Source organism: Neopsephotus bourkii, unplaced genomic scaffold (assembly GCF_033783945.1).
Source record: "Neopsephotus bourkii isolate Nb327-2 ecotype Australia unplaced genomic scaffold, CSIRO-AGI_Nbou_v1 NB_951, whole genome shotgun sequence".
Lineage (NCBI taxonomy): Eukaryota > Metazoa > Chordata > Aves > Psittaciformes > Psittacidae > Neopsephotus > Neopsephotus bourkii.
In genome coordinates, this window is record NW_026901445.1 from 312,610 (window position 1) to 340,405 (window position 27,796).

General features: G+C 41.2%; 1 protein-coding gene across 1 annotated transcript; it reads left to right on the forward strand.

Annotated features, from left to right (window-relative positions):
- Positions 1–9,348: 9,348 nt before the first annotated feature.
- Positions 9,349–27,266, forward strand: MYOZ1 (myozenin 1). Its single transcript, XM_061358646.1, has 6 exons — positions 9,349–9,547; positions 11,678–11,779; positions 13,421–13,602; positions 21,474–21,717; positions 24,543–24,702; positions 25,535–27,266. The coding sequence occupies exons 2-6, from the start codon at positions 11,704–11,706 to the stop codon at positions 25,764–25,766; spliced, it is 894 nt and encodes a 297-aa protein (XP_061214630.1). The 5' UTR covers positions 9,349–9,547; positions 11,678–11,703; the 3' UTR covers positions 25,767–27,266.
- Positions 27,267–27,796: the final 530 nt, after the last annotated feature.

Sequence of the window (27,796 nt, forward strand, 5' to 3'; positions counted from 1 at the left end):
AATTTACAATTTTAGGAATTTGCAGCCTATCTGGTTTAAAAAGGACTGTAGCCTTAGACCGGAATTTGGTTTTTCACCCACTCCTAGAAAAAGACAATAGCAAATATTTCCTTTTAGCACTAATATACTGCTCATGGTTAACGTTTCCAAAACTTTTCCTAGGAACATTTACTAACTTTGTTATCTCATGCAAGAGATTCCTAGAGATCCTTTCCAAACTGCTTGTTATTCTCATGAAAGTCTCTAGACCTCCACTCCTAAAAGGCAAAGTATTATGGAAAAGTCACAGAAATAATGTAATTCAAACACCCACTTCTTAATCGCTGTGCTGACTTGATTCTGCCTTAAACTATGAACGGGCTTTACTTTCAGGGTTAGCCACACAATAATAACAGTTCTGAGGTCCTGGGAAAGAGCCAACAACAACAAAAAAGTTCTGAATGCGTAGGATACCAGAAAAGCCACCCTGAAAAGCATTTTTTTTCCTAGAAAAACCTGAAGTTGCTGTGGCACCCACACTGCCCTCAGAGTTACAGTTAGGATTTCAACAGCCTACAGCTTATACAGCAATATCAAATGAAGAAATTAAACATTTCTGACAAAGAAGAAACTAAGGAAGGAACATTGTCTGATTTTGTATTGCCTGGCCCCAGCCTTTAGTTTTCTAATCACAGCACTCAGCCTACACATAACAGTTTTAGAAGAAATAGTGAAAAACGTGATTTCAAATTCCATGCTAGAATTTTTTGACTAAGTTTTACAATGACAAGTGCAAAGTCTATTCAGACTGCTGAGCATTATTTTACTGATTGCCATCCTTACTCTTGCTTCCACAGGAAACCTGTTACAATCACATAGGAGCACACCTGGCTATACTGGGAGCACTTAGCCAAAGGCAGCAGGCTTAAAAACAGCTACATCTGTTATAGTCTGAGACAAAACTTCATGGAAGTTAACCTGATTTTCAATGCCAAGGGAGTAAACTTGGTTGGACTGACATGGTAGAGGTATAATGATAATATGACCTTGGTAGTATGACCATGACAGTTCTAGAAAAGCAGAAACAGTCAGTGGTGTGCAGGGATAACAACTCATTTCAAGTCTTATTATTTGTGACCCACTTGGCCACCTTCACCCATATGTCACATGGCAAATATGCCACAACTAACAGACGAACCAGATTTAACATACCGATTTTGGGGGAAAAAAGACCAAAAAACCACCAAAACAACAACAACAGCCAAAAAAGCACTCTGAGTAAATAAATACATAAATAAATTCTATCTTGTGATAGTGAAGTAATATTAAGAGAGTTGCCCAGCCTTTGCAAAAAGGCAGTTTTAACGTGATGGAGAGGTTCTGAAACTCCTCTTCGTTTTACGGGCAATATTACTTTACCGAATCGAAGTAGTATCTTATGTTTCAATGTTCCTAAACAAAAGAGTGGCAGATTTTGAGCTGCAGCAACAAGCCCTACAGAGTTTCTTAATGTAAATTTTTAACTCAGAACTAATTTTAGTTACTTTATTGTTAGCAATGGCTTAATCTGTATTTCATAGAATCATAGAATCAGAGAGTAGTTAGGGTTGGAAAGGACCTTAAGATCATCAGGTTCCAATCCCCCTGCCATGGGCAGGGACACCTCACACTTAACTATGTCACCCAAGGCTCTGTCCAGCCTCGCCTTGAACACTGCCAGGGATGCAGCATTCATAACCTCCCTGGGCAACCCATTCCAGTGCCTCACCACCCTAACAGGAAAGAACTTCTTCCTTATATCCAATCTAAACTTCCCCTGTTAAAATTTGAACCCATGACCCCTTGTCCTATCACTACAGTCCCTAATGAAGAGTCCATCCCCAGCATCCCTATATGCCCCCTTCAGATACTGGAAGGCTGCTATGAGGTCTCCACGCAGCCTTCTCTTCTCCAGGCTGAACAGCCCCAACTTTCTCAGCCTATCTTCATATGGGAGGTGCTCCAGTCCCCTGATCATTCTCATGGCCCTCCTCTGGACTTGTTCCAACAGATCCATGTCCTTTTTATGTTGAGGACACCAGAACTGCACACAATACTCCAAGTGAGGTCTCATGAGAGCAGAATAAAGGGGCAGGATCACCTCCTTCGACCTGCTGGTCACACTCCTTTTGATGCAGCCCAGGATATGGTTGGCTTTCTGGGCTGCAAGCGCACACTGCCGGCTCATGTTCATTTTCTCATCGACCAGCACCCCCAAGTCCTTCTCCGCAGGGCTGCTCTGAATCTCTTCTCTGCCCAGCCTGTAGCTGTGTCTGGGATTGCCCCGACCCAGGTGTAGGACCTTGCACTTGGCATGGTTAAACTTCATGAGGTTGGCATCAGCCCACCTCAGAAGCGTGTCAAGGTCCCTCTGGATGGCATTCCTTCCCTCCAGCATATCAACCGAACCACACAGCTTGGTGTCATCGGCAAACTTGCTGAGGGCGCACTCAACCCCATCCATGTCACCGATAAAGATGTTGAACAAGACCGATCCCAACACCGATCCCTGAGGGACACCACTCGTTACTGGTCTCCATCTGGACATTGAGCCATTGACCACAACTCTTTGTGTGCAGCCATCCAGCCAGTTCTTTATCCACCGAGTGGTCCATTCATCAAATTGATGTGTTTCCAATTTAGAGACAAGAATGTCGTGCGGGACAGTGTCAAATGCTTTGCACAAGTCCAGGTAGATGACATCAACTGCTCTACCCCTGCCCATCAGTTCCATAGCCTCATCATAAAAGGCCACCAAATTGGTCAGGCAGGATTTCCCCTTAGTGAAGCCATGCTGGCTGTCACCAAGCACCTCGTTGTTTTTCATGTGCCTTAGCATGCCTTCCAGTATAATCTGCTCCAAGATTTTGCCAGGCACAGAGGTGAGACTGACTGGTCTGTAATTCCCTGGGTCATCCATTTTCCCCTTCTTGAAAATGGGGGTTATATTACCCTTTTTCCAGTCGTTGGGAACTTCACCTGACTACAAAGTCAGGTGAAGTCATAATGTTATAATTCGAAGTTCCAAGATATAATGTTTCAAGATGTGAAAACCCAAAATGTTTTCATACCAGCTATGTACAAATCTGGATTCTTTCTTCTAACACCTGCAAAATTACATAAATAAATTAGAACATCGCTGATTAAGAACAAAAAAGAGATTTAATTGAAACTGCCTTCTCCATATGGTAAGGATTCGATCAAAATCATAAAGAATATTGCTATACATGTTCAGGGCAAAAAAAGGAGTTTAACGCCCTATATATTAAAAAAGCCCTGTGCAAGTAAAAACTTCAGCAAGATTCAAAACATTGTCACTACAGGCTATAATACACTCACATACTGATAGGGTGAAGAATTTAGGGGGCACCCCAGCTGGCCTGCCCCTCAGCTTGCTCTAACCCAAACTCTACCCCTTGCTTGTAAATCTGGTATCAACAAATTTTTTTAAGTTGTGGTAAACCCAAATTTAAATTCACATTGAACAATTCAACTTAATAATAACCAAGAGATCAGAAGCCCACATCAGTCAGAAAATCAAATATATCTCACTGTATCTTCAGGCTCCAAGCCTAACCCTAGTCCTAACCCAATTCATGTTAAAGTCTGTTCAGTTTCTGGGTCCCAAGAGGTTCATTTTGCTCAGTTTAGGACAAGCGTTAGCAAGCCGCCTTTCCTAGACATGTATCATACACAGACAGTAACTCATGAGCACTGCAGGAGATGCTGGTGTCAGATGTATGATTAGACTGCAGACTTCAGACACTTGCCCAGGTATCATTTTGTGGATATTTTTCAGATTAATTACAAGAAGGGGGTTCTTATGCAGTGGTCTGGAGGTCGGTCTTGGGACTATTTCTGGTTGATTTTCAGACAGGAAACACACAAAGGGACAGCAATGTTTGTGAAACCTGAGCTTCTGTCAAACCAGTAAGTCTACAGATGCACAGGCTGCAGATTAGGACTGCATCTTGCTTTGCCTAATAAAGCTGACATAGTAGGATTATGAGCTACTCCAGATGGTTTGACACATTGCAGGACAGTTGCTGTGTCCAGGGCTCTGATTAAATTTTCTGTTAACCTCTACAGTCTTCCCAAGTGAGAGTCGTTTCTTCTCACAACAGATCATGTCAGAAGGAGCCAGACAAACAGAATTTCAAAGGTGGAACGGAAGCCAGCCCTGAGGTTACTGGCCCAAAGCAAAGTCAAAGGATTACTGAAGAGGTATGCAGCAGGCTAGGGAGGAATTTGACTTCACCAGAAAATAGTAAGGTGCTTAGTGGGCTATCTACCCCCAAACAATCGTACCCGATGGAAGGAGAAGGGTCCAGCAGGGCAAATATTAGGCATGCAGGAGGAGTAAGGATATTACCAGGCAGTACAGATCTATAGCTTCGACGGCCACTAGATGTTGCCACTGTTCTTCTCTGAGTTACCTGGGTTTTTGGCGTGCTCCTGATGTGGTATTAAAACTGGAGGGTTTAAAATCTTTGGAAATCCTTTCTTCCTAATCTGTCCTCTTTTAGCGTTCACATTTGGTGTTGCTCGGTCCCACATACAAGAGGAGAAGGGCAGCCTCATGCCAGGGAGTTTTGGCACTGAGAGGCTTGGAGGCAATTCCTGGGTGGTAGCATGCAGGGCACGCGGGCAAGTAGGCTGCCCAGAAAGTAACAAACCATGGGCACGTCAGCTATTTCAACACACACTCCAGCTCTGTGATAAAATCCTACATAGCTGTCCCAGTCCTATATCTCCTTATGCATTAAGCACACTTAGTGGCAGGATGGAACCTGACATTAACAGTTTCTCCTATTGTAGTTCTACAAACTACTAACTAGTCTTCTTGATGTTTGTGTGAAAATGGGAGAGTAAGCATATAAGAAATATTTCAAAATAACAAATATTATCGATAATGTATTTAAAAAAACAACAAGGGGGAAAAAAAAAGCGCCAAATCAAGAGTTCTGCAACTCTTTTTTGGAACAGATTGAATCATGTTGAAATCTGCCCAAATGCTGAATACTTTCAGCACTGACCAGTCCTGGGCTCCAGGGAAAAAGGGAAGTAAGGTCAAAGATTTAATTCTTTATCTTTGGAAAGTTAAAATGGTGAATGCTACTTGCCAGACTTCCACATGATCAAAACTGCTCAGGAGACAGCCCTGCTGATACACCTATCTTAGCTGCTGCTTGTGTCCATCTAGCACTGTGTAACAAGACAGATCTCATCTGCTGCTCTTGAAATACTTTTGCAGACATCAACAATTTGAATTTAGACCATTTGAAATTAGGTGCACAAGAATGCAGTGCAAAAATAAATTAATTTTAAGGTATAAATCAGAGAAAGCCAAGCTTTATGCAGGCTGGTCCTAAGGCCACTTAAACAAAGGATATATTTGGAAAGAGGGAGGAGATCACAGTGAAATACAAACAGTTCCTTGTATGATTAAAAACTTCTCTCTGAAGTGCTGTAATGTTGTACAGATAGCAGGTGTACTACCCAGTTGACCTAAGTCGAAACTGCATGTACTCAAGCAAAGATTGAATTTAGCCACCAAACCTAATCGCGCTCCAGGTAAACCCCACAATCCCAACCTTGCCCCCAAAAATTTAAAACAAAACCACAAACAACCCTAAATCAGTTCCTCAAGCAGGGCTTGTCGCAATTTGAAACCTTGAGCATTGAGTAGCATGCGTGGGTAAGATAACACTAAGAGCCCTACATAACTTCTTATCTCTGCTGAGTTCGTGGCATTACTTATAGCACAGATATCAGACTGGTACAATATCCTCAGCAGAAAAAGCCACTGAGATCCTGAACCTGACACCATGGCTGGGCAAAAGTGAAGTCTCTGCTAAACCCACCACTGCCATTTCTAGACTACTGAACCAAGTGTTTCTCTTTCTCAGAAGAAACTGTTCATAAAGAGGAGAAAGAAGTAGGATTCAGTTCTCAGCCTGGTGACTGAAAATGGAGACATAACTTTATTTGACGGTAGAGTAGGAGGTGAGAATCTCACTTAAAGATGTGCCTCGGTGCATAAGTGTCAGACACAAGATGGCTTTATCCAAATCACCCTATAAATCCTGGTGCCATGCTAATAAGATAAACCCTCTCTGACATTTCTTCTGGGTTCAATGTTCACACTCTGTGAAGTACTCTCCAGCTGCACTCTTAGGTCTTGTGTCTAATCTGGTGTACGTATATATGCACATGCAGATGAAAATAACCTCTGAAGGATCAGGGTTGCAACAACAGAACAGGACTTCACATAGCACTGAATGAGGGCTGTGGATCATCTTTCAAAGAGGAGGTGGCCAAGTTCTCAGAATTTCAGCCTGATGACAGTCACAGTCGCAAAAGCACTGAAAAACCTAGATAAGAGACTGGTCTGAACCTTGGATTTTGCTACTGGAGTTTCTGAGGAGTATGATGATTGCCCTAGGAACCTAAATACTACCCACCAGCATCTAGGGAATAAAGGAATCTCTTCATTTGACCATTTCAGCTTCCAGATCCTGTTTCTGAATGCTGGATAAATATCCTGCCCTGAACTCTCTACTCCTAGCTTACTTTCCTTCATATGCCTGCTCAACCTGTCTCATTTCAAGTTCCTCACTACCCTGCCTACTTCTCACACAAGACCTTGATGTGGCATACAAGGTTCTTGGCCTTGCCCCTAATCCTGCTTGCCTCTTACCCTTTGAGCTGGGTATCCACATAGGAGCCTTGTCTCCTGGAGTTAGCTCACCCTGAATTGCTCTCTGTGCTTTGATTCTGGTCCTAATTGCTGGGCATGCCTGCTCATATCCTGATTGATATCCTCACACATCATGCTAGACATGACTTCTCTTCATCTTCTTGCTATTGCTTTTCCCTGTTCTCCCTTCAGTTTTATAAGAGGGCTCACACCTCTTACGTGCTCACCTCCAATTACCAGCTAGCCATGGGGTCCCTTCCAGCCTGCTTTGCTCCTCTCTCCCTGCAGCTGGCTCCTGGAGAAGCTGTGAACCTCTGAGGTGGGAGGAAGCAGAGGAGCAGCAGGTGATGCACATGCCATGGAAAAGCAACCACATTCTTCCCTGCTACATCATCTTTTGGCAATATACCATGCCTGAAAATCCAGCAGGTTTCCATATGATATCCATCTGGTGCAAAGTGTTCCCCTAAAGTGTAATTTGTGCTCAGGAAGGCAGAGAAAATGACTGCAGAAGTAATACAGCAGCTATAAATTGGTCTGCAGACGGCTGCTGGAAGCAAGTAGAGAGGAGGTAGATTTCAACATCACTCCAGTGACTGCAAGAAGGTGACATATAGCAGTAGCTGCATTTCTCAGCTTCCTACCCCATAATATAAATCATATTAATTTCTTAGAATATTATCAAAATGGAGCTAGAAACTTCTTAAAATTAAGAGGTAACTATAGCACATGACTTTGGGAAAGGAGAAGCAAAGGTCTGCCAATTTTAAGCAATATAGCAGCACACTCTGTCTATTTTCACTATGGTCTGTCCCCCCCCCCCCATGCCATCACCTTGAGACAGGCAGTGGTGCCCTTAATAAAGAGGGCTTAGAATGCAGGGAACTTGAATAGGAAAGCAGCATCTCAAAGAGCACAACTGGACATTACAGGAGGCACTGAGCGCTCTGGGCAAATGCCCACCATGGTGCTAAACGAATCCAAGAGAAATACATATGCTGAAAAAATACTCCTCTTTGTAAAACTTGCAATGAGCAGGGCTTGGCCAACACCAAGACACCTGGTCCTCTATGGCTGGTGTGAAGTGTGGACAAATGATCAGTTGTGATAGTAGTTTTTGGCACCATCCAGCTTTGCACAGATGTAAATGCCTTCACAGGCATGAAGCTTGGTGATGGTGCCCAGAGCAGGCAGCAGGTGTTTACAGTTCAATTGTCCTATCCCCCTGCACCTGTTTTACACTGGCACAGCTCCAGGGAGTTATCCCAGATCACCAGAATGAGACTGTGGGGGCAGGATCTGGGCCAGACATCATTCTGGTGTATCTGCTGGGCTTAGGGAAGGACGCAGCACTCTTGGATACTGGAAATCTTACATCACTGTGTTACAGTAGATATAGATCAGGAAGAGTTAAGAGCTGTGCTACAGACACAACATGAAGTACACATAGTGGTTATATGGGTGGAAGCAAAAAGAAAACGGGAAACTTTAGGCCAGGAATTCGCCATACATGCCCTGACTCCAAGTAGTGTATTACGGGGCTGATTATTGCCCATAAGTATAATACAGCACTCTTAGAAAGAATCTTCCAAACAGTTTGGGCTAATGCTTTGTGCTTTAAACCCACTTATCACACTGGGAATTTTTATATGCATTTGGTGCAGACGAAGCCAACTGCAAAACCTAGGAAAAAGGGAAAGTGACTGTCTCCTGATACTCCTTTACATAAACTTTGCTTGAAATTCTCTGGGCAAATTAATTTCCACTACTATCACAACAGTTTTGGGTTGGACTCTAGGTTTATTCAGAGGGGAGCTTGATTTTGCTTCAATGTGAAATAGGAAGGTAATGTTTTCTGTCAGATTTCCACTTTACATAGAAGCTGAGAGGTATGTGCAGTAATCCAGTAAGATGAGATACATTCCCTTCATCCTAGAACCATAACCCAACTGGGTACAGAGATAAAAAGCTGAGGAGCTGCCTCATAATGAACAGGAGCTAAAGAAGGGGGGTCATTTGCATATACACCAAATGCAGGCAATCAACTCTATTTCTGTCATGAATCAGGAAATTAAGTTTCCTTGCTATTTGATTCTGCTGGGTTTCCCATACACATGATACAGGTACTTCCTAGAACTCTGTAAATACCTTTCTAGACTTTATGGTTTTCCTACTACTTCTTTCTTCATGCATACAATTATTTTTCTTCTGTGGTTTCTGATGTATTATCTGAATACCTGCCATTTTAGAAATTATGCATGAGAGTCTTGAAGACACTGGGTTGAACGACGGAGTGAGGAGGGGCAGAAGGAGGGTATAAAACAGAACAAGATCCAAGAGAGCTTTTGAGGCATTAATGACAAACAGGATATTGAGAAGGTTTTACAAATTGCATTAAAATGCAATGGAAGGAGGAAGGGGACCAACATGTTGATTTAAAAAGAGAGGAGGAAGAAGTGAGGCACCTATGGAGTGACTGGTCTTTCTGGGAACTGAAGCAGAGACTGCAGGAGAGCTGAGGAGGAACCTTTTCCTTTCCCCTCTCCTCAGGGATGGCAGTAGTGCTATCTGAGACTCTTCCCTCTGGGCCATTGGCTATTAATAACCACAGGATGCCTGTGCAAGCAGCCTTCAGGAGTCAAATTCACAGCACTTCACATCAACACTTTGTGCTGGGCAGAGTTTGCCTGTACCCAGGCACCCTGGGTGAGCAGGGCTGCTGGACAAGCCTCCCAGCAGCACCCAGAGACAGGCTAGGAGGAAGCAGCCCACTGCCAAGCTCTGGGGCAGGCACTTGAGCTGGCCTGAACCTGGCACTGCAAACCTAAGGTGAGTTGACTGGGTAGCAAAATAGTTTAGACCAGGTGTTGGAGAGGGTAAAGACTGGTTTGGTGTGCAGCAAAACCAAGCAAATCACTGCTGCAAAGACTGATGCAGAGGAATTGAATCAAGGGTAGAGCTCAGGGGAGAAAAAGATAACTGTGGCCCTGGCTTTATGTGTGGGATACTGGGGAGGATGGGGACTGAGGCTCCAGCAGTCTCTGGTGGGGTGGCTGAAAGAGCAGCAGTCCCAGTGTAGCTCTGGAACCTGTCCATAGTGAAAGACTGCTGCCCCTTTTCTTATGCTAGATTAACTTCACGCAGCAGGTTTTCCATTCCTGCTGGATTAGTGAAGGAGGACAGCAGAATGGGGTAGGCTTGCTCTCGCTGATCCTTGGGAATGAGTGTTCTAGAGGAGCACATCTCCCCACCAGGGCCAGCATTTTCTGCCTTGCCACAGGGAGTCCACATTTGAGGAATACAGATTATTTCCCTGTTTTGCCAGTCTTACAACCCATCAGATGGGCCACAACCTCCCACCCCCCTGCCTCCTGGCAGCATTGCCCCTTTCCTGTCAAGCAGGGCCTGCTTCTTTTACATAACCAAGCAGATGTCTGACTGCTCGAGGAGAATGTGCAGCACGTGCTTTATGGCTGCACCTGCTCATGCTTGCTTTGGGAATACACCAGGATGGGTTCTTTTATGATGTGAACTACATAGGCAGCATCTTGTTGTAAAAGAAAAAAAAAAAACAAAACAAAAAAAATCTTGGAAATCTGAAAGAAAAACTAATTCAAGAGAGTATTTGTCAATGTGATTGGAGCTGTTGCTGTGCGTGGGCTTCTTTTAGCAGTTAGCATCACCTCATCACATGAAAATCATGTTGCAAAAGGAGCAATGGTGGAATGAAACTGCAAAATACACAGGAGATAAAAATGTCTTGATCACAACAAAGACCATGTACAAACTCATAGAGCCAACTGTTTGCTTGCTAGTTTTAAAATATAATTCATAGTTTAGTGTCTTCAGTTCTGCAAGTTTAAGAAACTAAAGTGCAAAGAATCACAAGGACAGAGATGGTTAATTAGTGCTATTGCTGAAGCCAAAGGGTTTTCATCATTCTCATTTGTATTCTGTTAGGTGAGGATCTGCCCCCTATATGTTGCTGTTTGGGCATAGACAATGTTGAAGGGAAGGCAAGACATTTGCCCTGCTTACATTATGTGTGATAACCCTCCAAGCGGGACCCTGAGAAGCTTCCTCAAGTGGAATTGCTGAGATTTCTCCTTGTTTTCCCTGACTTTTCAGTACAGGGCTCTCATTCTATCTGGGGACAGAGATAGGGAACACTGCACCAGAAGAAATCTCCCTTTTCTCTCCTTCCCCCTTTCAAATGATACGTGTATGATCAATACATAAGATATAGGTGCAAGTGATTTCAAACAAATTAGGCAAACTTTTCCTTTATCAAGTTTGCCTGTGCCTTCTTCCTCCAGCCCTTGCATAACAAAACAGTAGCAGCCATAGAAGACAGAATTACTTAGGGGTTTGGTTGTTTTGTTTTCAGAACTGTCAGTCTCGTGGTTTTATGAATACCTATATTAATCCTAATAGTACCATCTAAATATCAAAACCAAACTTGCACATTATTCAAAATGCTCCCAAATAACTCATGGCCAGATTCAAAATCCTTATACTAAAGTATTGATTACCATGCAATGATAACTGCATGGTATTATAATATGGTGTGATAAAGCAAATTTTCAAACTGACATTCTTTTAGCACAGCACAGGATGATAACAGACTACCACTGTGGCACATGTGGGCCTGGGAGACTGCCATGTTGCAGATAAAATGCTTACTTTGGATTACAATGCTATATGACACAAGCAATGCTTGTGCTGTGATCTGCTGCCATGTTTTGTGTCATAATGCTAAGCCCCCGAGAGAACACCACAATTGGCTGCTAATATTCTGTATAGGATGATACCACTCACTAGCTCCTTCATGTGGAAGGGACAGAAAAGAACCTGTGCATAAAAGGAAGGCTGTGTATCTCGAAACTGTAGGATGGCAACTAGAAGAGAGGCAAGAAATAAGTTTCCAGTGTTTCATTCTCCATTTCCTTGTGTGTTTAGAGCAAAGCAGAGAACCCTTTGTGGGAATGCCCCTTGCAGGGACTCCTGCTCCTGTTAAAAGGAAAAAGTCCACTAAACTCATTGGGAAGCTGACACAAGAAGGTAAGACATGCAAAACTGCACACATGAGAATTGTCTGGCTTTCAACCTGAATTTCAGCCTTTAAAATGTCACTGTTTGACTCAGCTCCCAGAGCAAGACATGCAGTGAACGTATCAGGAGACAGAGCCACAAATATTACTGAAGTTCAGCCTGCAATCACATCACATTTTCAAATTTACTGTTCAAAAGCATTGTACACACACTCAGGTTAAATGTTGACCTACATCACACTTTGTAAACTCATATTCTCCTGCAGCATTAATTTGGAGGCACACCAGTGTAAATGGAAAGGGAACATCATCTTTTATGTGAATCAATATTGCAGAGCCTAGTTATATTCTATGTCATTATCTCTCTTATAAGCTTTGTCTCTAATTTATTTTTCCTCTGTGTGACAGAATTCTTCCAGCACTCACCAGTTGAAAAAGTCTGTTTCTTAGAGGGGGTAATACAATAGGAAGAATATAACTTGGGACACTTTTCTTTCTACAGAATACCTGTGTATCGGGTAGGGTGACTTTTAATTAACTGTGATATCCTTAACTTCTCATTACTTTTGACAGCATGGAGAAGATTTTTAGGGGTTTTGAAAAGCATCATTTCAAAGTTGCTCCTTTCTGCAGCCCTCAAAAAGGGCTGTAGAGACTTATTTGCTAGGGTACAGGAATATATTTTTCTATTTGGCCCTAATTCTTCATTCAGGTAAACAAATAAGTGAAAATCCAATTTTCAGTTAAAGGGCATTTCCTCATGTGCTATGAAATAGTGCTATATAAAATTGGCTTCCTAAAAAAAATATTTCTTCAGAGAATGTTTAATGAAATGAATGGGCTTATACCAATATTGTACTAGTTTAAGGATGGAGATTCATTCTCTGTTGTAAATGAGATGCAAGGGTGATAAGTGGTCTTAACCTTGGGCAATACAGAAAAAAAGAAAGCCTAGTAAAAGTTATGTGTTTCTGAATGAAAAGCTTTAACTGTATTTCTGCAAGATTTTTACACTAAACATTTTTTAATCTGTTGTTTTGATGGTGAATTGGTGGTACCAAATTAAATGGAAAGGACTTACTGAACGACTGGCATATTAAGACTTGAAGGGAACTTCAACTACTTTTCCCTTTAAAAATTCTCCTTCAAACAAACAAACAGATATAATAACATTGAATCTTGCCATGGCTTCAGGGTAATGTTTAAACCACACCACAGTTGTCTTCATTTATTATATGTCAGCCCAATCTGAGGAACTGACTGCTACTCATCTAATTCCTTATGAGGGGAGGCACATGTAGGAAGCAACCAGACAAGACAGTGGTGCATTTTGAGATAATTCTAAGGAATCCTGCTGCACTGACTGAGGAGCTTCAGATGTGGGACACATGCCTCTAGCTCCACCCATACGCAACTCTTCTCTGTTCAGATTTGCTTTGACTGCAGTCCAGAGTAAATTCCACCCATCTATACCCATGCTACATATATGTGACATCAAGGTAAAAATTTGGTGCATATGTTATTTCCTAAAACTTAATTTAGAAGATAATTCTAATTTGTCCGCTTTGAAGTCAGTACTGATGCTGGGAAGCAATGCACAAGAGACGTGGACCAGAGCACTTCCTAAAGCATCCCATTCCATATTTTGTAGTCATGCCACAAGAGGTGTCTAAGCTGAACCTGGGGAAGAAGATCAGCATCCCCAGAGATGTGATGCTAGAAGAGCTTTCTCTCCTCACTAACAAAGGATCCAAGATGTTCAAATTACGTCAGCTGAGGGTGGAGAAGTTCATTTATGAGAATAACCCTGATGCCTTCACTGACAATTCTGTGGTAAGTTGAGGATAAAATTAAAAAGCTGCCCCATACACCCAGGGGAAACAGGAATGGAGTGTGCCCAAGCTCGTCTGTCTGAATGTGCATGAGCGGGGGTGTAGGGAGGAGCATGGGGAAGGGATATCTAGTGCAGGAAAAAGCCAAAATTATATAAACACACAATCATATTTCCTTTTGGCAGCAGCATTAGTTTCCTTCGGCAAATACTTGGTATCAGACATACAGAAGCATGAAAAAATTCAGAACTGAGTGACAAAGGCGGACTGCATGTTTGGCAGGTGTTCAGAGCTGCACAGGGCAGGACTAATTGTTTCTGTACCTATTCCATTTCTTCTTTGCAATATGGAAATGATCCATCCAGGTCTAACTCTAGCTCCCATAGTCGTGGTTCTATTTTTAGCCTATGATACACTTTTATGCTTCCTGCTGGGCAGAGTCCTTTGCTCATTTCTGCAGGAAGTTCCATAAATGAAAATTCAGACAGAAACCTCTAACCTGATACTGCAGTGTCTTCAGTTTATTTGATAGAAGCTATGTTTGTTTTCTTCTAAAGTATTTTGTTTTCTTCTAAAGTATTTTCCTATCAGATATGGTGGATAAATTCAGACATTCTTTCCTCCCTGCCCCCTTTCCCATGAGTTAGTACTGTTATTTAAGCTTTGAACTTCTCCATACAGCTTGTTGCTGGTGTAAAGTCCTCTGAAGATACTTAACCTTTTACAAATACAACTCTCCTTTTACTTGATTGGCAGAAGTTCAGTGAAAAAAAATAGAAAATGTTTCAGGCTATATATGCATTTTGATGTAGCATCTCATCTTCTGATGTTTTTTTAAATTTATTTGGTATCATTTTGCTCCTTTACGGCATCTATTTTCCAGTCTAAGGATACTCAAGCAAAATAGTAAAAGTCAAGCTGAAGAAAATGTTCTGCCAAACAAAAACATGCTATGTTTTACTCCTATTTTTCAGGGGTTTTTATGTTTTTAAAAGCAGCAATAAGTAGATCTTTGTAGTTCACTTCTAAAAATGACAGTTTGGGAAGCAGGAAGTGGAAAGATGCCTGAAAGACAAAATGTGATTAAAATCACAACAGTAGGTCAGCTTACAGATCAGGGATGACACACCAGAGATACAGCAAGCATATCCGGTGTTGTTAGACTTCGGGCAGTTTCTTCATCTCTTTGTGCTTTAGGTACTTCATCTCTTCGTGCTTTAGGTACTTCATCTCTTCAGTGAGATAACTCCTTGAAAGGATGTGAGAATGAATCATGTTTTGAACTCTCAACTCTTCAGACAAAAATCCTAGAAAAATACATTACTTTTATAAATACCCAGCAATCTCAGATCTCCTAAAACATATGAGAGCCAAGTTCATGTTAGAATCTGCTGCAGGGAGGAAGAGTGAGACAAAGGTCTTTTCCAACCTAGTTGATTCTATGAGTCTCTAATTCTAAACAATAAGGTGAGAGAAGAAAAACTCCAAAGTTTCAAACATTTGAGGGTGTCATTTAAGGGTGTCCAATCAGAGCAATACAAAGTGAATGAGCTGTGACAAACTGACTCAAAACTGGACGTGCACAGGGTCCTGCCAAGGCTGACATTGCAAAGGCTGATGACAAATGCTTAATTTTTGTTAGCTGTTTTTCCTGCTTTGTTTGTTCACCTATGCCTGACTTTCACTCCATACCCTTTCTGTTGTCAATCTCTCCCTTTGTTCTGTAAGAGCACCTCTGCTCCCAGGCTCTTTGAGCAAGACGGTAAGATCCTGTGCTGTGGATAAATATTTGGGTGTTTTAGACAAAAGTCTAACAAGCCTAGGATTTTCTTTATGGCTTTGCTATATGAGAACAAAGGCATGGTCTCCAGACAGCAGCTGATAATCTGTTTTAAAACCCTCAATGATTCATTTTCATGGCTACCTTTTCTCCACATTTACGATACAGATAACAAATCTCCATTGGTCATTTCAGAAGACTTTGGTCTGCCCTACAGCCTGTGCACAGGACCAGCTTAGGAGGTTCACAAACATAATTGTCACCATTTGCTAGCTGCCCAGTGTGCTCTGTGGGAGGACTCTGCCAGGCTGCATCCACTGCCGCCATGGACAACTATTGTCATCATCACAGCCAGCATGAATTAGCATCTTTGCTGGCAGTCAGAGCAGTGAGAAGAAAAGCTGAGTGACTGCAGCAACTGAGCCATCCTCTCTGAGAGCTGGTTGCTCTTGGGCAGGTAAAGGCAACATCTGTAGCCTCACTGCTATCTTCCAAACCACCAGGACAATGCCTGACCTTAGCACCAGATAACTTTCATCTAAAAGCCCTTTCGATTGCAATGTTTGATTAGCTTTCTGTTCACTTCCTTTCTTGTTCCTGGCTCTGCTCAAAGGCAGATGCAGAAAAGAAAGCTTAAACAAAAGGAAACTGTAGGAGGAAGATAATGGCAAAGAACTTCTAGTACTACTTCCAGTTACTTCCCCCTCCCAGTTAATTTTCACATCCTTTGCTCCTAAAGAAGTCTTTGTGCCTTTACAGCTGTGGTACAGGGAAGGGATTTAAAGCTGGTGGTGTGTTTACTGCTTTTATAGCATAAATTTTTAACTGTCTTAAAACATTCTCAGACACACTTAGCAAAACAGAACAGGAAAGGTCTGGGGTTAAAACCGGCTGGGGTTTTTCCCTCAAAAAAAAAAAAAAAAAAGTTTTTACAGCAAGGTAATGTAATATAAAAATACACAGAGAGAAACGTTATTGAAAATAAATCAAAACCATATAAGGGGTTCCAGAATAGCCAGTGCCATAGCTATAAACCTTCCACACAAGGGAGAAGATCTCAGCAGTCATGTGTCATTGATCCACCCTCCTGCTTCTCTCCTCCTCCTTCTCCTCCAGCCAAAGAGCCACACTCGACAATCAGATCATTCTCTTTACTTTTGGCAGAGAAAACACGTATGTTGTGTGTGCATGAGCGCCAGACCAGCTCCATGCAAAAGTGAAAACCTGCCAGTCTTTCACTAGCGCAGCTCCATCCATAAAGGCAAACTGTAGCTAAACACACAGACAAAAGGACTGACCATTCCCAACATGAGCAAAGTGAAATGCACTATGTACTGTACAGCTGTGTTCAGTGCTGTGACCCTCTTCTCTTGCAAATACACAATACAAGGGGATGTTTTTTGGGAAGACTCAGATTGACACTTCTAGCACACTGATACCCTGCCAAACAGGGAGTGTTCATGTGACACCCTCATTGTTTGCTGCTGGGCTGGAGAAGCTGGGCTCTGCTGAGCCCTGTCTAATAAATGAGAAGGATTTCTTCTCCTCACCCCATGCTGTGCCAATGTGTCATAGGAACTGTAGTTCTCTCCATGTCTCAGAGGATACTGTCAACCTCACTGTGGAGCTGCAAGGTGCAACTTACTACTGGCTAAAGGCCATGATGAAATCCTACCTTGCTATGTGCTCTATTGCTGTAGCATCTGACCAACTATAGCATGAAGGAAATTGCTACATTAATTTTTTAACACTGAAACTGAAGCATGGGGTAGACTAACGAATCACTCAAAATCGTAAAGAGGGTCTCAGTCTTATTTCCTGGTCTCCTAAATCCTACTTCACAGTTCAGCAATTAACAGATCAGCAGTTCACAGACCTTTTCCCCACTTCATGTTAAATTTATCTGGCTTCAAACACATCAAGATCATGTGAAACTATTTTTCCCAGCTTTACAGCCCCACTCATTATTACCCTAAGCTATGAGAGGGTCTCAGTTATGACCTAGGTGGAGTGAGCCAGCTGAGATGTAACTTTTCTAACAAAATGAGACTTGCTGTGCTGCAGATGGATTAATGCAGAAGACCTAGAGGCCCCAACTACACTCAAAGCCATGTAAGTGTGAACATTAAGTCTGATGCCTTTTTACTCAAAAAATGACCGGTGTGGAAATAGCAAAATGACAGAGAGGAAGAGCCTTTTATTTTCCATAGCTGTTTCCTAGAGCAATGTGAGAAAACTGCTGACTGAAGTTCTGAAACTCAATTTCTTTCATCCACAAAGAAAATGCCACAAGGATGATATAAAATATACAAATAAGATATAAATGATTTGGGCAGTATTAGATAAAAATTCCTATTATTTAGATGGGTGAATTCAGGCATAGAGATGAAGAAATAATTTGCCCAAAATTAAAGTCAGAAGTAGACCTGGAAACAGAAAGCAAGAGCTCGACTTGTTGTGCCTCTCAGGGCAGCATGCTTAAAAAAAACCAAAAAACTTAAGATACAGCTGAGGTTACTTCTTTTCTTTTTTCTTTTTTCTTTTCTTTTCTTTTCGTTTTTTCTTTTCTTTTTTTTTTTTTTTTTTTTTTTTTTCTTTTCTTTTCTTTTCTTTTCTTTTCTTTTCTTTTCTTTTCTTTTCTTTTCTTTTCTTTTCTTTTTTCTTTTCTTTTCTTTTCTTTTCTTTTCCTTTCTTTTCCTTTTTTCTTTTCTTTTCTTTTCTTTTTTTTTATAAAGTCAATCATAGGTTTCCAGGACCAAGGCACAGACTTTGATAAAAACAGTAGGGAGTCTCTGAGACTCTCCAAGTGTCTGAATTTTAAATCTCCCATCCCACTGTTAAGGAGCATTTGAGTGGCTGACACTGAGAAGATTCAGTCACAGTAACTTCAGAAGTGTTAGTAACCACATAGGCATCAAAACTTTGGGAAGCTCTTCATCAGTGAGGTGGAAATAGAAACACATTTGGTGGCCTCAATCATTCTCTTTAGGGCACAGCAAGGAGCTGATGGGAAGCACACAGTGTCTCCTCCTGGGGACTGCCTTGCAGTGACGTCAGGGCCTTGAGATGCTTAGAGATCTCAGCTCCATTAGTTGGATCATCTTTCATTATCTATTTTTCATGAGGCACATGCAGTAGCTCCAGAGAATTCAGAATTCATCTATCTGGGCACTCAGCCTGCAGGATCAGGCTCTTGCTGTCACTAAAGACTTTAAAGACATGAGCCTAATTTGTTTAGCCAACCCAGGGAACATCACACGAACTTACTACATTTGTTCCCTTGTTAAAGTGGATATAGGGACACCCAGGGACTGGATAACATCCCCTGCCTCCAGTAACATGCAGACAGGGCAGACTATACCAGGAAGGAACTGTGTGATCTGCCCCAGCGCCAACTAGAGAAGGTTATTAGCCTTCTCAGCTGACACTCTGTGGTGGTTTACACACACACTCCTAGGTTTCTCTCCTGGGACTCCTACCAACAGGGTCAATCAACCCTAACTGAGAGGTTGGTTTTGTGATGTAAATAACCATATACATAAAAGCTCCGTATACTGTTAACTATGGCTCAAGACACACATTCCCCTCTCGTGTAAGCCCTGTTTCACTGTCAATACCCTGAGCAGAGGCATGATGTAAGTATTGAGGACAGAGCTGCACCTACTCAGCTTTGCTTATATTGAGACTCCTGCTTGAGGCTGCTGCTCCTGAGCTCTCCTCTGTTGGAATGAGCTCGTTTGAATCAGCCAAAGTTCAAGATTTCAAGATTTCAAAAAGATTTATTTGCCTTTGTCCTCTGCTAATCCTCTGAGCGAAGACAATCTATTGTGGAGGCCAAAGCTAAAGAAAAATATATTTTTATTCTAGCAAGGGGATAGAGTGGGTTATTACATAGAAAATGGGTCTTTCCTATCTAAATGGAGATGTCTGCTGAACATAGGATGTTTTCTCAGGAGGTCCATGAAGAATCCTGAGACCAATCAAATTAATTTCATTTACAACTAAGTAAGATTTAGGTGTGGCTTACCTGAGGCAAACCTTGTGCTTCACAGAAAATTCACTCCTCTTTAGTGATAATACTGCAATTTTAAATAACACCAGGTGACAATGATGCTCCTTCTTGGTCAAATCAAATACTGCTATGCACAAAATTAAACCAGCCCTTTTTACCGTATCGCATGTTATGCCGATGTTTTGTGACTTTTTTTTTTTCCAGGAGAGTGCATATAAGTAACCAGAGGAAAAGATAAATAAGCATTTAATTATCTGGAAGGGCACACAGCATGGGTGAAACTTTAAAAAAAAAACAGATGCAAATCCTGTTTTGACATTACTGAGCAAATGAGTAGTAGCATTACCCTTGGATACATATTAACATTTTGAGAATAACCTCATTTTGACCTCTAGACCTCAAAATACGCTTCTTTCAGTTTGCCTTCTTACAGCTACGTAGCTCTCATGCATAACTGAACAGATTGCCCTACTAGCTCCTGTGTACAGCTTAATGCTCACAATCTCTCCCCTCTCAGTGCTTCCTGACATTCAGGGGAACATTATCCCTCTGTTCCTAAAAAGGGAATTCCCTACAGATAGGAGGAGAGACAGTCCTTAAAAGCCCTGGGGGCACCAGCTCTGCCACTTCAGCCTGCAGCTGGCTGCCTGCCTGGGTTGCAGCCCGGTGACCTGCTGTGAAACCCTGGACACTGCTGCTGGAGACACAGGGAACTCAGGGTAAATAATTCTGCCTTGAGCCTTGTGGGGTTTTCACTTCTCATCTATTTTTAGATGACCGAACAGCTGGCCTTGGAAGCCTGTTTACAGCCTGGAAAGCTTCTTTTATGCTAAACTGCACTAGGTGTAATAGTCCTGAGAAAGCTTTAACCGTCTGAGAGCCAGGCCTGAGGTTGGCACTCTTGTCTGCCATTAACTGCCTGAGATTAATTTATTCAAGCAGAAACACAGCACAAGGAACCACAGATTCATTCACTTCATCTGTATATTTGTTGCATCTTTGTGCATCTCCAGCCAGTCCCTTAGTCCAACAGGAAAAACCATATGTGATGCATAACCCAGGTTACTTTTATTATACATCCATGTGGGCTGTAATACATACGTAAGAGATACTTTTTTATATCTGATAGGAGTCAAGCTTTGATCTTGTTTATGAACAATACATAAAGTATTTTTCTGAACATACTGTATCAGTTCCTGTTCCCCACAAATATTTATTAAAATTGGTGAGCAAAACCAGGACTTTGTGCTGGCACCAATGGGTGTATAAACCCTGCACTGACTGTTTGCTCTTTCACTATGTACTACAGGGATTGTGCAGATTCTAGCCTGGACTTCGCAGAGAGGATGGCCTGGCAAATAAGACCAACTTGCTTTTACTGATGGAAACAGTCTGCTTTCTTACCCTGTTGCTGGTTAGATTTGCTTCATTACTACATGCAATACTCTTCTTGTCATTTTCCTCTTGGGCCCAGAATATCTTTCATGTTTTTCCAGGCTGCTATCACTTCAATCCCGCAGATGTAAATATCCTGCCCCATGCAGACCTTCCTTCATATGGAAAATAGACACGTGGGTAGTCATCTTTCAGGCTTTTATTTTGTCACAGGTACCCTGTTGTTCTTCTGCCCTGTAACACTTAGCTCCCACACTATAATCACACTGACTTTGCTGGGCTATCTTAATCTTGACATGAAAACACTTCCTATGTAGGAAGTATCTCTCTGGACCTTTACCTGCACTGGTAAAAGCTGCATTTCCATTCCCTTCCTCCTGTATTTCATACTGATCACTGCTGGAGACAAAACACAGATTGCTCTCTTCTCACCCCGATGAAATGATTGTGAGTCATCCATTAAAAGGTGTGTTTCTTTTGTCCTTACTACTGTTCAACAACTTACTGTTCAACAACTGCTTCTATATGTAATATAAACAATAACTCACATAAAGTTCTGCCATAGGGTTTTGTAACTGAGACACAAAACTGGTCAGATTACAGAGACTCAGGGGTTCACGTTCTGAAATGTAAATGGACCATGTCCTGTAACAGGGATTGTTATTGTTCTTTTGTCTTGCCCTAGGATCACTTTCAGAAGTTCATCACACCAGGAGGGCATTACAGTGAAGATGCTCAAGGCTATGCCCATGGCAGGATGGTAGGAGGAGTGACAGCTGGACAGCATGGGCAGCATGGCTCCAATAAGCAGCAGTATCCTGGTGCTCCTTCTAGGCCTGGAAGCAAAGGAGGCCCTAGGGACAGCAAAGGGGAGCATGCTGGGGAATCAGCTGGAAGTGGTGGAGAAGGAGGTGATGGCACTGAGAAAGGCAAGTGTTTCTCTGCAGGACTAAGAAATAGCTAAAGCTGTGAGAGCTCATGCCAACCCTACTCCTAGGGACAAGTAGATAAATTTGTCTAAAATGTGAATTGTTCCAAACTAAGTTCCATTGCAAAATCTAGAAAAGTTGAACTGCCCTCAGCTTGACAGTTTTGTTTGCATGCTTCTGTGTTGCTTAATCATATGCAAGAAGCAGAAATACCTTCCTTGGCTGGACCAAAGAAATTATAGAAAGCGTTAACTACTACGTGAGCTCCTAAGGTTGATAGAGCCAGTATTTCATACTCTTCCAAGGGTTTCACACTGACCATCACTGGAGTTCTTTTGCTCAGTAGTCTGACCTGACACATCAGTTTTGAATATATGAGTCCTGATTTCAAATAAAAGTTTCCATCTAAATGAGCAGCACTTTCTCGATAACCTTCAGAAAGGAACCGCGTATTTGTAAAAGTTACCTGGTAATCACCACTGGTCTACTGAAGCAGCATCTTTACTAGTAAAAGTATTTTTCATTGATTTTCGTCTTGTATGAGAATCAGCAGATGAAATTATTATTTTAGCAGTCCCTATGGGATTTTACAACAAAAAGTAAATTTGCTTGGGAACCAGGAATCACTGTCGTAAGTGACCAAATGAGTGACTTGTAAAATCCAAGGTAGCTCATTTACATTCTGGAAGCATGCGCACTTTGTATCAAAATCTGCTTTTACATTTCTGACCATCTCTGTGGAAAAGAAAACTGTGTAGAGTATATGCCTTGTTACAGGAGAATTTTCTCCATTGCTATCCTATTTCTTTGTGCAGGGAGAGGGAGGATTAATATCATCCCGTAGTTTTCACTGCAAAAATGGATCACAACTGCCTTTATTTTTCAAACCTAGCAATCAATTTACTTCTAGACTACTTGGTTTCAGTCCTTCACACAGAAAGAAGCAGATAGTTGGCTTTATTTTTTAATGAAAATAAGATTGTTGTACACGTCTGCAATTCTCTGAAACCAAAGCCCAGGATTTGGCAAGGTTTGAATAAAATAAGCAAGACAAAGAAAGAAGCTGTGATAAGTAAGAAAATTTCAGTTAAGAGTAGTAATACTCATTCTTTGCCACTTACTTCATAAGGATGTTTCCAACACAAACTGTAGCACCATGAAAGCACCAGAATGTCTGATTCCACTAACCTATTATTCGTATCTGCCCTAACCAAGCTAAGCAGAAGTTACTGCTCAGGAGTTCTAAGGTTTATGAAGGATGAGTATCTTTAAAACATGCTATATATCAATACACAACCAATGCTCTTATTAGCAAGGGGGTATTATACAGAATTGGAAGGGAGGGAAAAATAAAAGAGGCACACAGAATGAAAACTTTTGTCTAAGCTCATTTGCTTAGTGAAGCAGCCAGAAACATGTGACTGAACAGCAAAGTGTAGCTCTTTCATTGACAGGATTTAAACTTCCAGAGAGAGCGCCTGTTGTATTTTCCAACTGCTTTTAGACATTCTGAGGTGTTTGAGCCAGATTTGCCTCTAACATTGTTTCAGGAGAGGGAAAATATGAATGTCTGTTCATGTAATCACAAAGGAAATTACAATTTATAAAAATAATGAAGCAAGGGAGATGATAATTTTAGAACATTCAAGAACGAATCATGAAGGCATTGGTAAAGATGGTTGTGAGTTGCCAAGATCCTTTCACAGCTTAAGCCCAGCTGGCAACTAAGCACCATGCTGACTCCCCCCTACCTGGTGGGAAGGGAGAGAGAATTGGAAGACAAAGTGAGAAAACTCATGGGTTGAGACAAAGACAGTTTAATAGGTAAAGCAAAAGTCACACAAAGCAAAGCAAAACGAATTCACGCACCACTTCCCATTGGCAGGTGTTCAGTCATCCCCAGGAAAGCAGGGCTCCATCATGCGTAAGGGTTACTTCAGAAGACAAATGTCATCACTCCCAACATCCCACCTTTCCTTCTTCTTCCCCCAGCTTTATATGCTGACCATGATGCCATAAGGTACAGAATATCCCTTTGGTCAGGGGGAGTCAGCTGTTCTGGTTGTGTCCCCTCACAACTCCCAGCTTGCTCGCTGGTGGGGTGGTGAGAAGCAGAAAAAGCCCTGAGTCTGTGAGTACCATTCAGCAACAACTAAAACTTCCCTGAATTATCAACACTATTTTCAGCACAAATCCAAAACATAGACCCATACTAGCTGCTGTGAAGAAAATTAACTCTGTTCTAGCCAAAACCAATACGGAGCCTGAAACATGATGGTTAAAGTGTTTTGGTCAGTTTGAGTCAACTTAGAAGTTTAAGTCTAGTTTTGGAGTTTATACTCAGGGCTTTGTTTGATGCATCTGATGATGATGGTGAAGTTGATCTGTAGGGGTTTTATCTGCTATGATCAGACAGAGAAGAAATAAATAAATTATGAAATTATATAGCATTTTGCCTTGTATAAAGCTTCACCTGAGGTAGTGAAAGAGGTGACAGGGTAGGGATACTGGTTCTTAGGGTAAGAGGTTTTTATTTGAGTGACCAGGGAGAAGAATGAAAAATCAGCTTTCAAATATATGCTTTAATGTAAATTCCTGGATGAGTGGCTTTTAGACAGTGGCACACCTGCTTTCGTGGATAAGGTCAGAAGGGGTGTATGCCAGTCTGTTTTAAAAGAAATCTAACCATAACTTCTCGGACTTGATCTAGGAGTTTCAGAATCTGGAAATAAAGCTGGTGTCTTAACTTCAGCAGCAGAACTCAAAAAAAGCAAGGTATTTTGAGCATCATCTAACAAGAGTGTATTACCTTCCTCTGTTTACAGATGGGAAGTCAGGAGGCAAAAAAATCACTGTATTTAAAACTTATATCTCTCCCTGGGAACGAGCAATGGGTATCAGCCCAGAGGACAAAAGTCAGTTCACCATTGACTTACTGTCATACAGTCCCAAAGCTGATTTCCCCCATTACAAGTCTTTTAACAGGTAAGTCTTCTTTGTTATTCAGATCAGTTTATTTAGCATGAGAAAACACAATAACCCTGGCCATAGCCGTCCCATCTCCTGCAAAGTAAATAAGGTTTAGCTACATGTCACCTGCTTAGCACAGTCTTCCATGGATGAAACATCTAGAGGCCTACAAAGAGAAGATACATAAAAAGCTAGAGCTAGATTTTAATTAAGTTTATGGACTGAAAGCCTATACAGCTGCATAAGAGGATTTTAATCCTATTTCCCTTCCTTTCTCACCCCATCTGACCAGGGTGATTTAGCTTGCCACTGTTTATTACTGCAGCTATGCAAAGTTCAAGAAAAATACTTATGATCAGATGACATATATTTCACAGCACTCCAGATAAGAATCAGAATTTCCTGCTGTTTCTGATAAGAACTGAGAGTTTTACAAATATTTCTAGGGCAGCAACAGTATTCTGTTAACCTCTGTATATAATTTTGCTACCCACTTCCATAGCCTCAGGACATCAATACCCAAGACAAACACAAATCCCACTAATTTCTGCAATAATGCAGCCTCTGCCTCCTATATGTATGGGGTACCATCAGGTATGAAAAGTGTATGATTTATCAGAGATCGATGCAACAGGAGTGAAGGAAGTACACAGGAGCAGAGACGTGGTGGTTTGGTTTTTTTAGTACATAGGCAATGGATGCATATATGTTCTCAAGGAAGGATTTGTTGGCTAGTCAACTGCAACAGCAGTAAGATTTACAATCTCCATAACCTTGTTTAACAATTTTCTAAATCCTGTCATTTACCTATGCTGTGTTCACTAACTCCATGTATTCCCCATGCCAGGACTGCCATGCCTTATGGGGGTTTTGAGAAAGCAGCCAAACGGATGACCTTCAAAGTGCCTCAGTTTGATATTTGCCCTTTGCTTCCAGAATCTCTCATGATATATAATCAAAATTTCAGCAGCAGACCCTCCTTCAACAGAACCCCTATACCATGGATGCCTTCAGGAGACTCCTCTGAGTATCATACTGAAATCAATGTGCCAAGGAGTGGTGAAACAGAAGAGCTGTAAACCCCTACTGTCAAGACCTTCCTCAGCCCTTTCTATTTGTAAGTTGATAGGAAGGAGCTGAAGAGTGCAACTCTAGTTCTGTCAGCTGTTCATTTGCCCTTAGGCCAGACAAGATCCTAGCAGGTTCTAAACTTATCTTCACTGTGGAGTTAATCCATCAGAAACAGTTTGAGGGAAAGAAGCTTTTTATTCACCAGGGCATAAAAAGGCAAAACTAGGAAGTGTTTTTCTGCTAAATGCTGCCTGTCTGCTCCATCATGAATCTGTTTTGTCACATAGTAACAAGTAATAAAACACCAAGAGAAAAAAAAGCCTTTGTGTTTTCTCCTTAAAAAATGCAGCTGAATCAATTTGGGGAATAGCAATAATAAAAGTTTCAATCTTATAGCTAGACTGTTAGTACGTGAAGAAAGTGCGAGGACTGATGGAGATGTTCATAATATAGGTATACATACAGGTGGCTTGGATAAATACCGCAAAACTGATGGTGGAGAATGATGACTTTAAGAGGAAATGATACAGGTTATCTTAACAACATCAGAGGTATTAACAACATCAGAGGTAAAATAGCAAGTCACCCTGTCAGTGTAATAGACAGATTAAAGTATTTCACTGTCACCTAAAATTCCTAATTCTCCAAGGTATAAAACAGGTGATAGCTTAAGCAGGGTTTTTTGTTTTGTTTTGTTTTTGACACAGAGAAGCAAAGAAGGCAACAGGTTGGGAAGGAAAAGAGGCACACCCAAATGAGATGACTTTCCCATAGTTACATAGTCTTAGAGCAAGAAAGTAAAAGCTTTAATTATAACAGAAATAATTTGACACCTGCCACAATGCATTACTTATCCAAGTACACAGCAGAGTCTACTCCACTTCTTGTAACAGCTTTATTGATGCAACACATACAGGAAGAAAGGCAGACACTGTGGAAAATCAATAAAGAACTTCATTTTTCCACATTAAATACCTTCTGTTTCATGAACATTCACATTCTGACACATACATAACACACAAGACTGCTGTTTCATTACCATACCCTACCTCAGCCTGCATGGAGACTGGTTTGGAATTCTCTGTCCTGGTGCCTTCTTTAGATCAACAAATCCTCTTATAAATAGGGATAAACAGCTTACTTAGAGGGACAGATTCCATGGAAGTACTTTTAATTTAGGAATTTTTCCTCCTTGTCTAGAAACCCCAATGATATATTTGATTTTCATTCTGTTTGGATAGTTATGAGGTTGGCTTTGTTACACTCCTCTAAAAGGCTACTGCCAGGGCTACCCTGAGATCTCTTAAAAGTATGCTAACAGTAAACTGCAGAAGTGATGTATGAGTAATTTCCCAACCTTTTTGCTGAAATGGCTATAAAACATTTATTGTATGTCTTATTAAATGATTAAGAAGTATCCATAACTCAGTTCTGTAACTAAATTTAAAACTTGGTAATTTGATCTTCTGAAAAACAATTCAACAAAAATAAAAAGGTTGGGTTTTTTTACATGTTCTTACGAAGTATTTGAAGTTTCATTTGAAAACAAATCCTCAGAAAAACTTGATTTGTATCTTTGGATAAAATGGATCCAGCAATTAGCTGAAAACACATTTCCCACACTGATTTCCTTTTTTAATGCCTACATAAATACATGCAAATTTCACTGGTGAAATACATCTAAATGGGAAATTCTCATATTCTACTAAACTATTAATTTATTCTATATTTGAGCTCTGTCTGAAGATAAGGATGCTGTGGGTTTTTCAACATTTTTAATCAATCTAGCTTTTTCAGTTGCAGTGTAATTAAGGGGGAGGAGATTTCTTTTCCAGTTTGAAAAGTATTCTACTATATAGAAAGTATTCTACAAGAACCCAGGCTATGAAGAGAATGCCAGAAGTTCAGAAAGACAAACGAAATCTCAGAGAAAACTAGGCAACGCTATGCAAAATATTTTCCCACCAAATATGACATTTATGGCTTTGCCTTTTCTGATACAGATTTTAGACTCTAACAACACAGAATTACATGATTT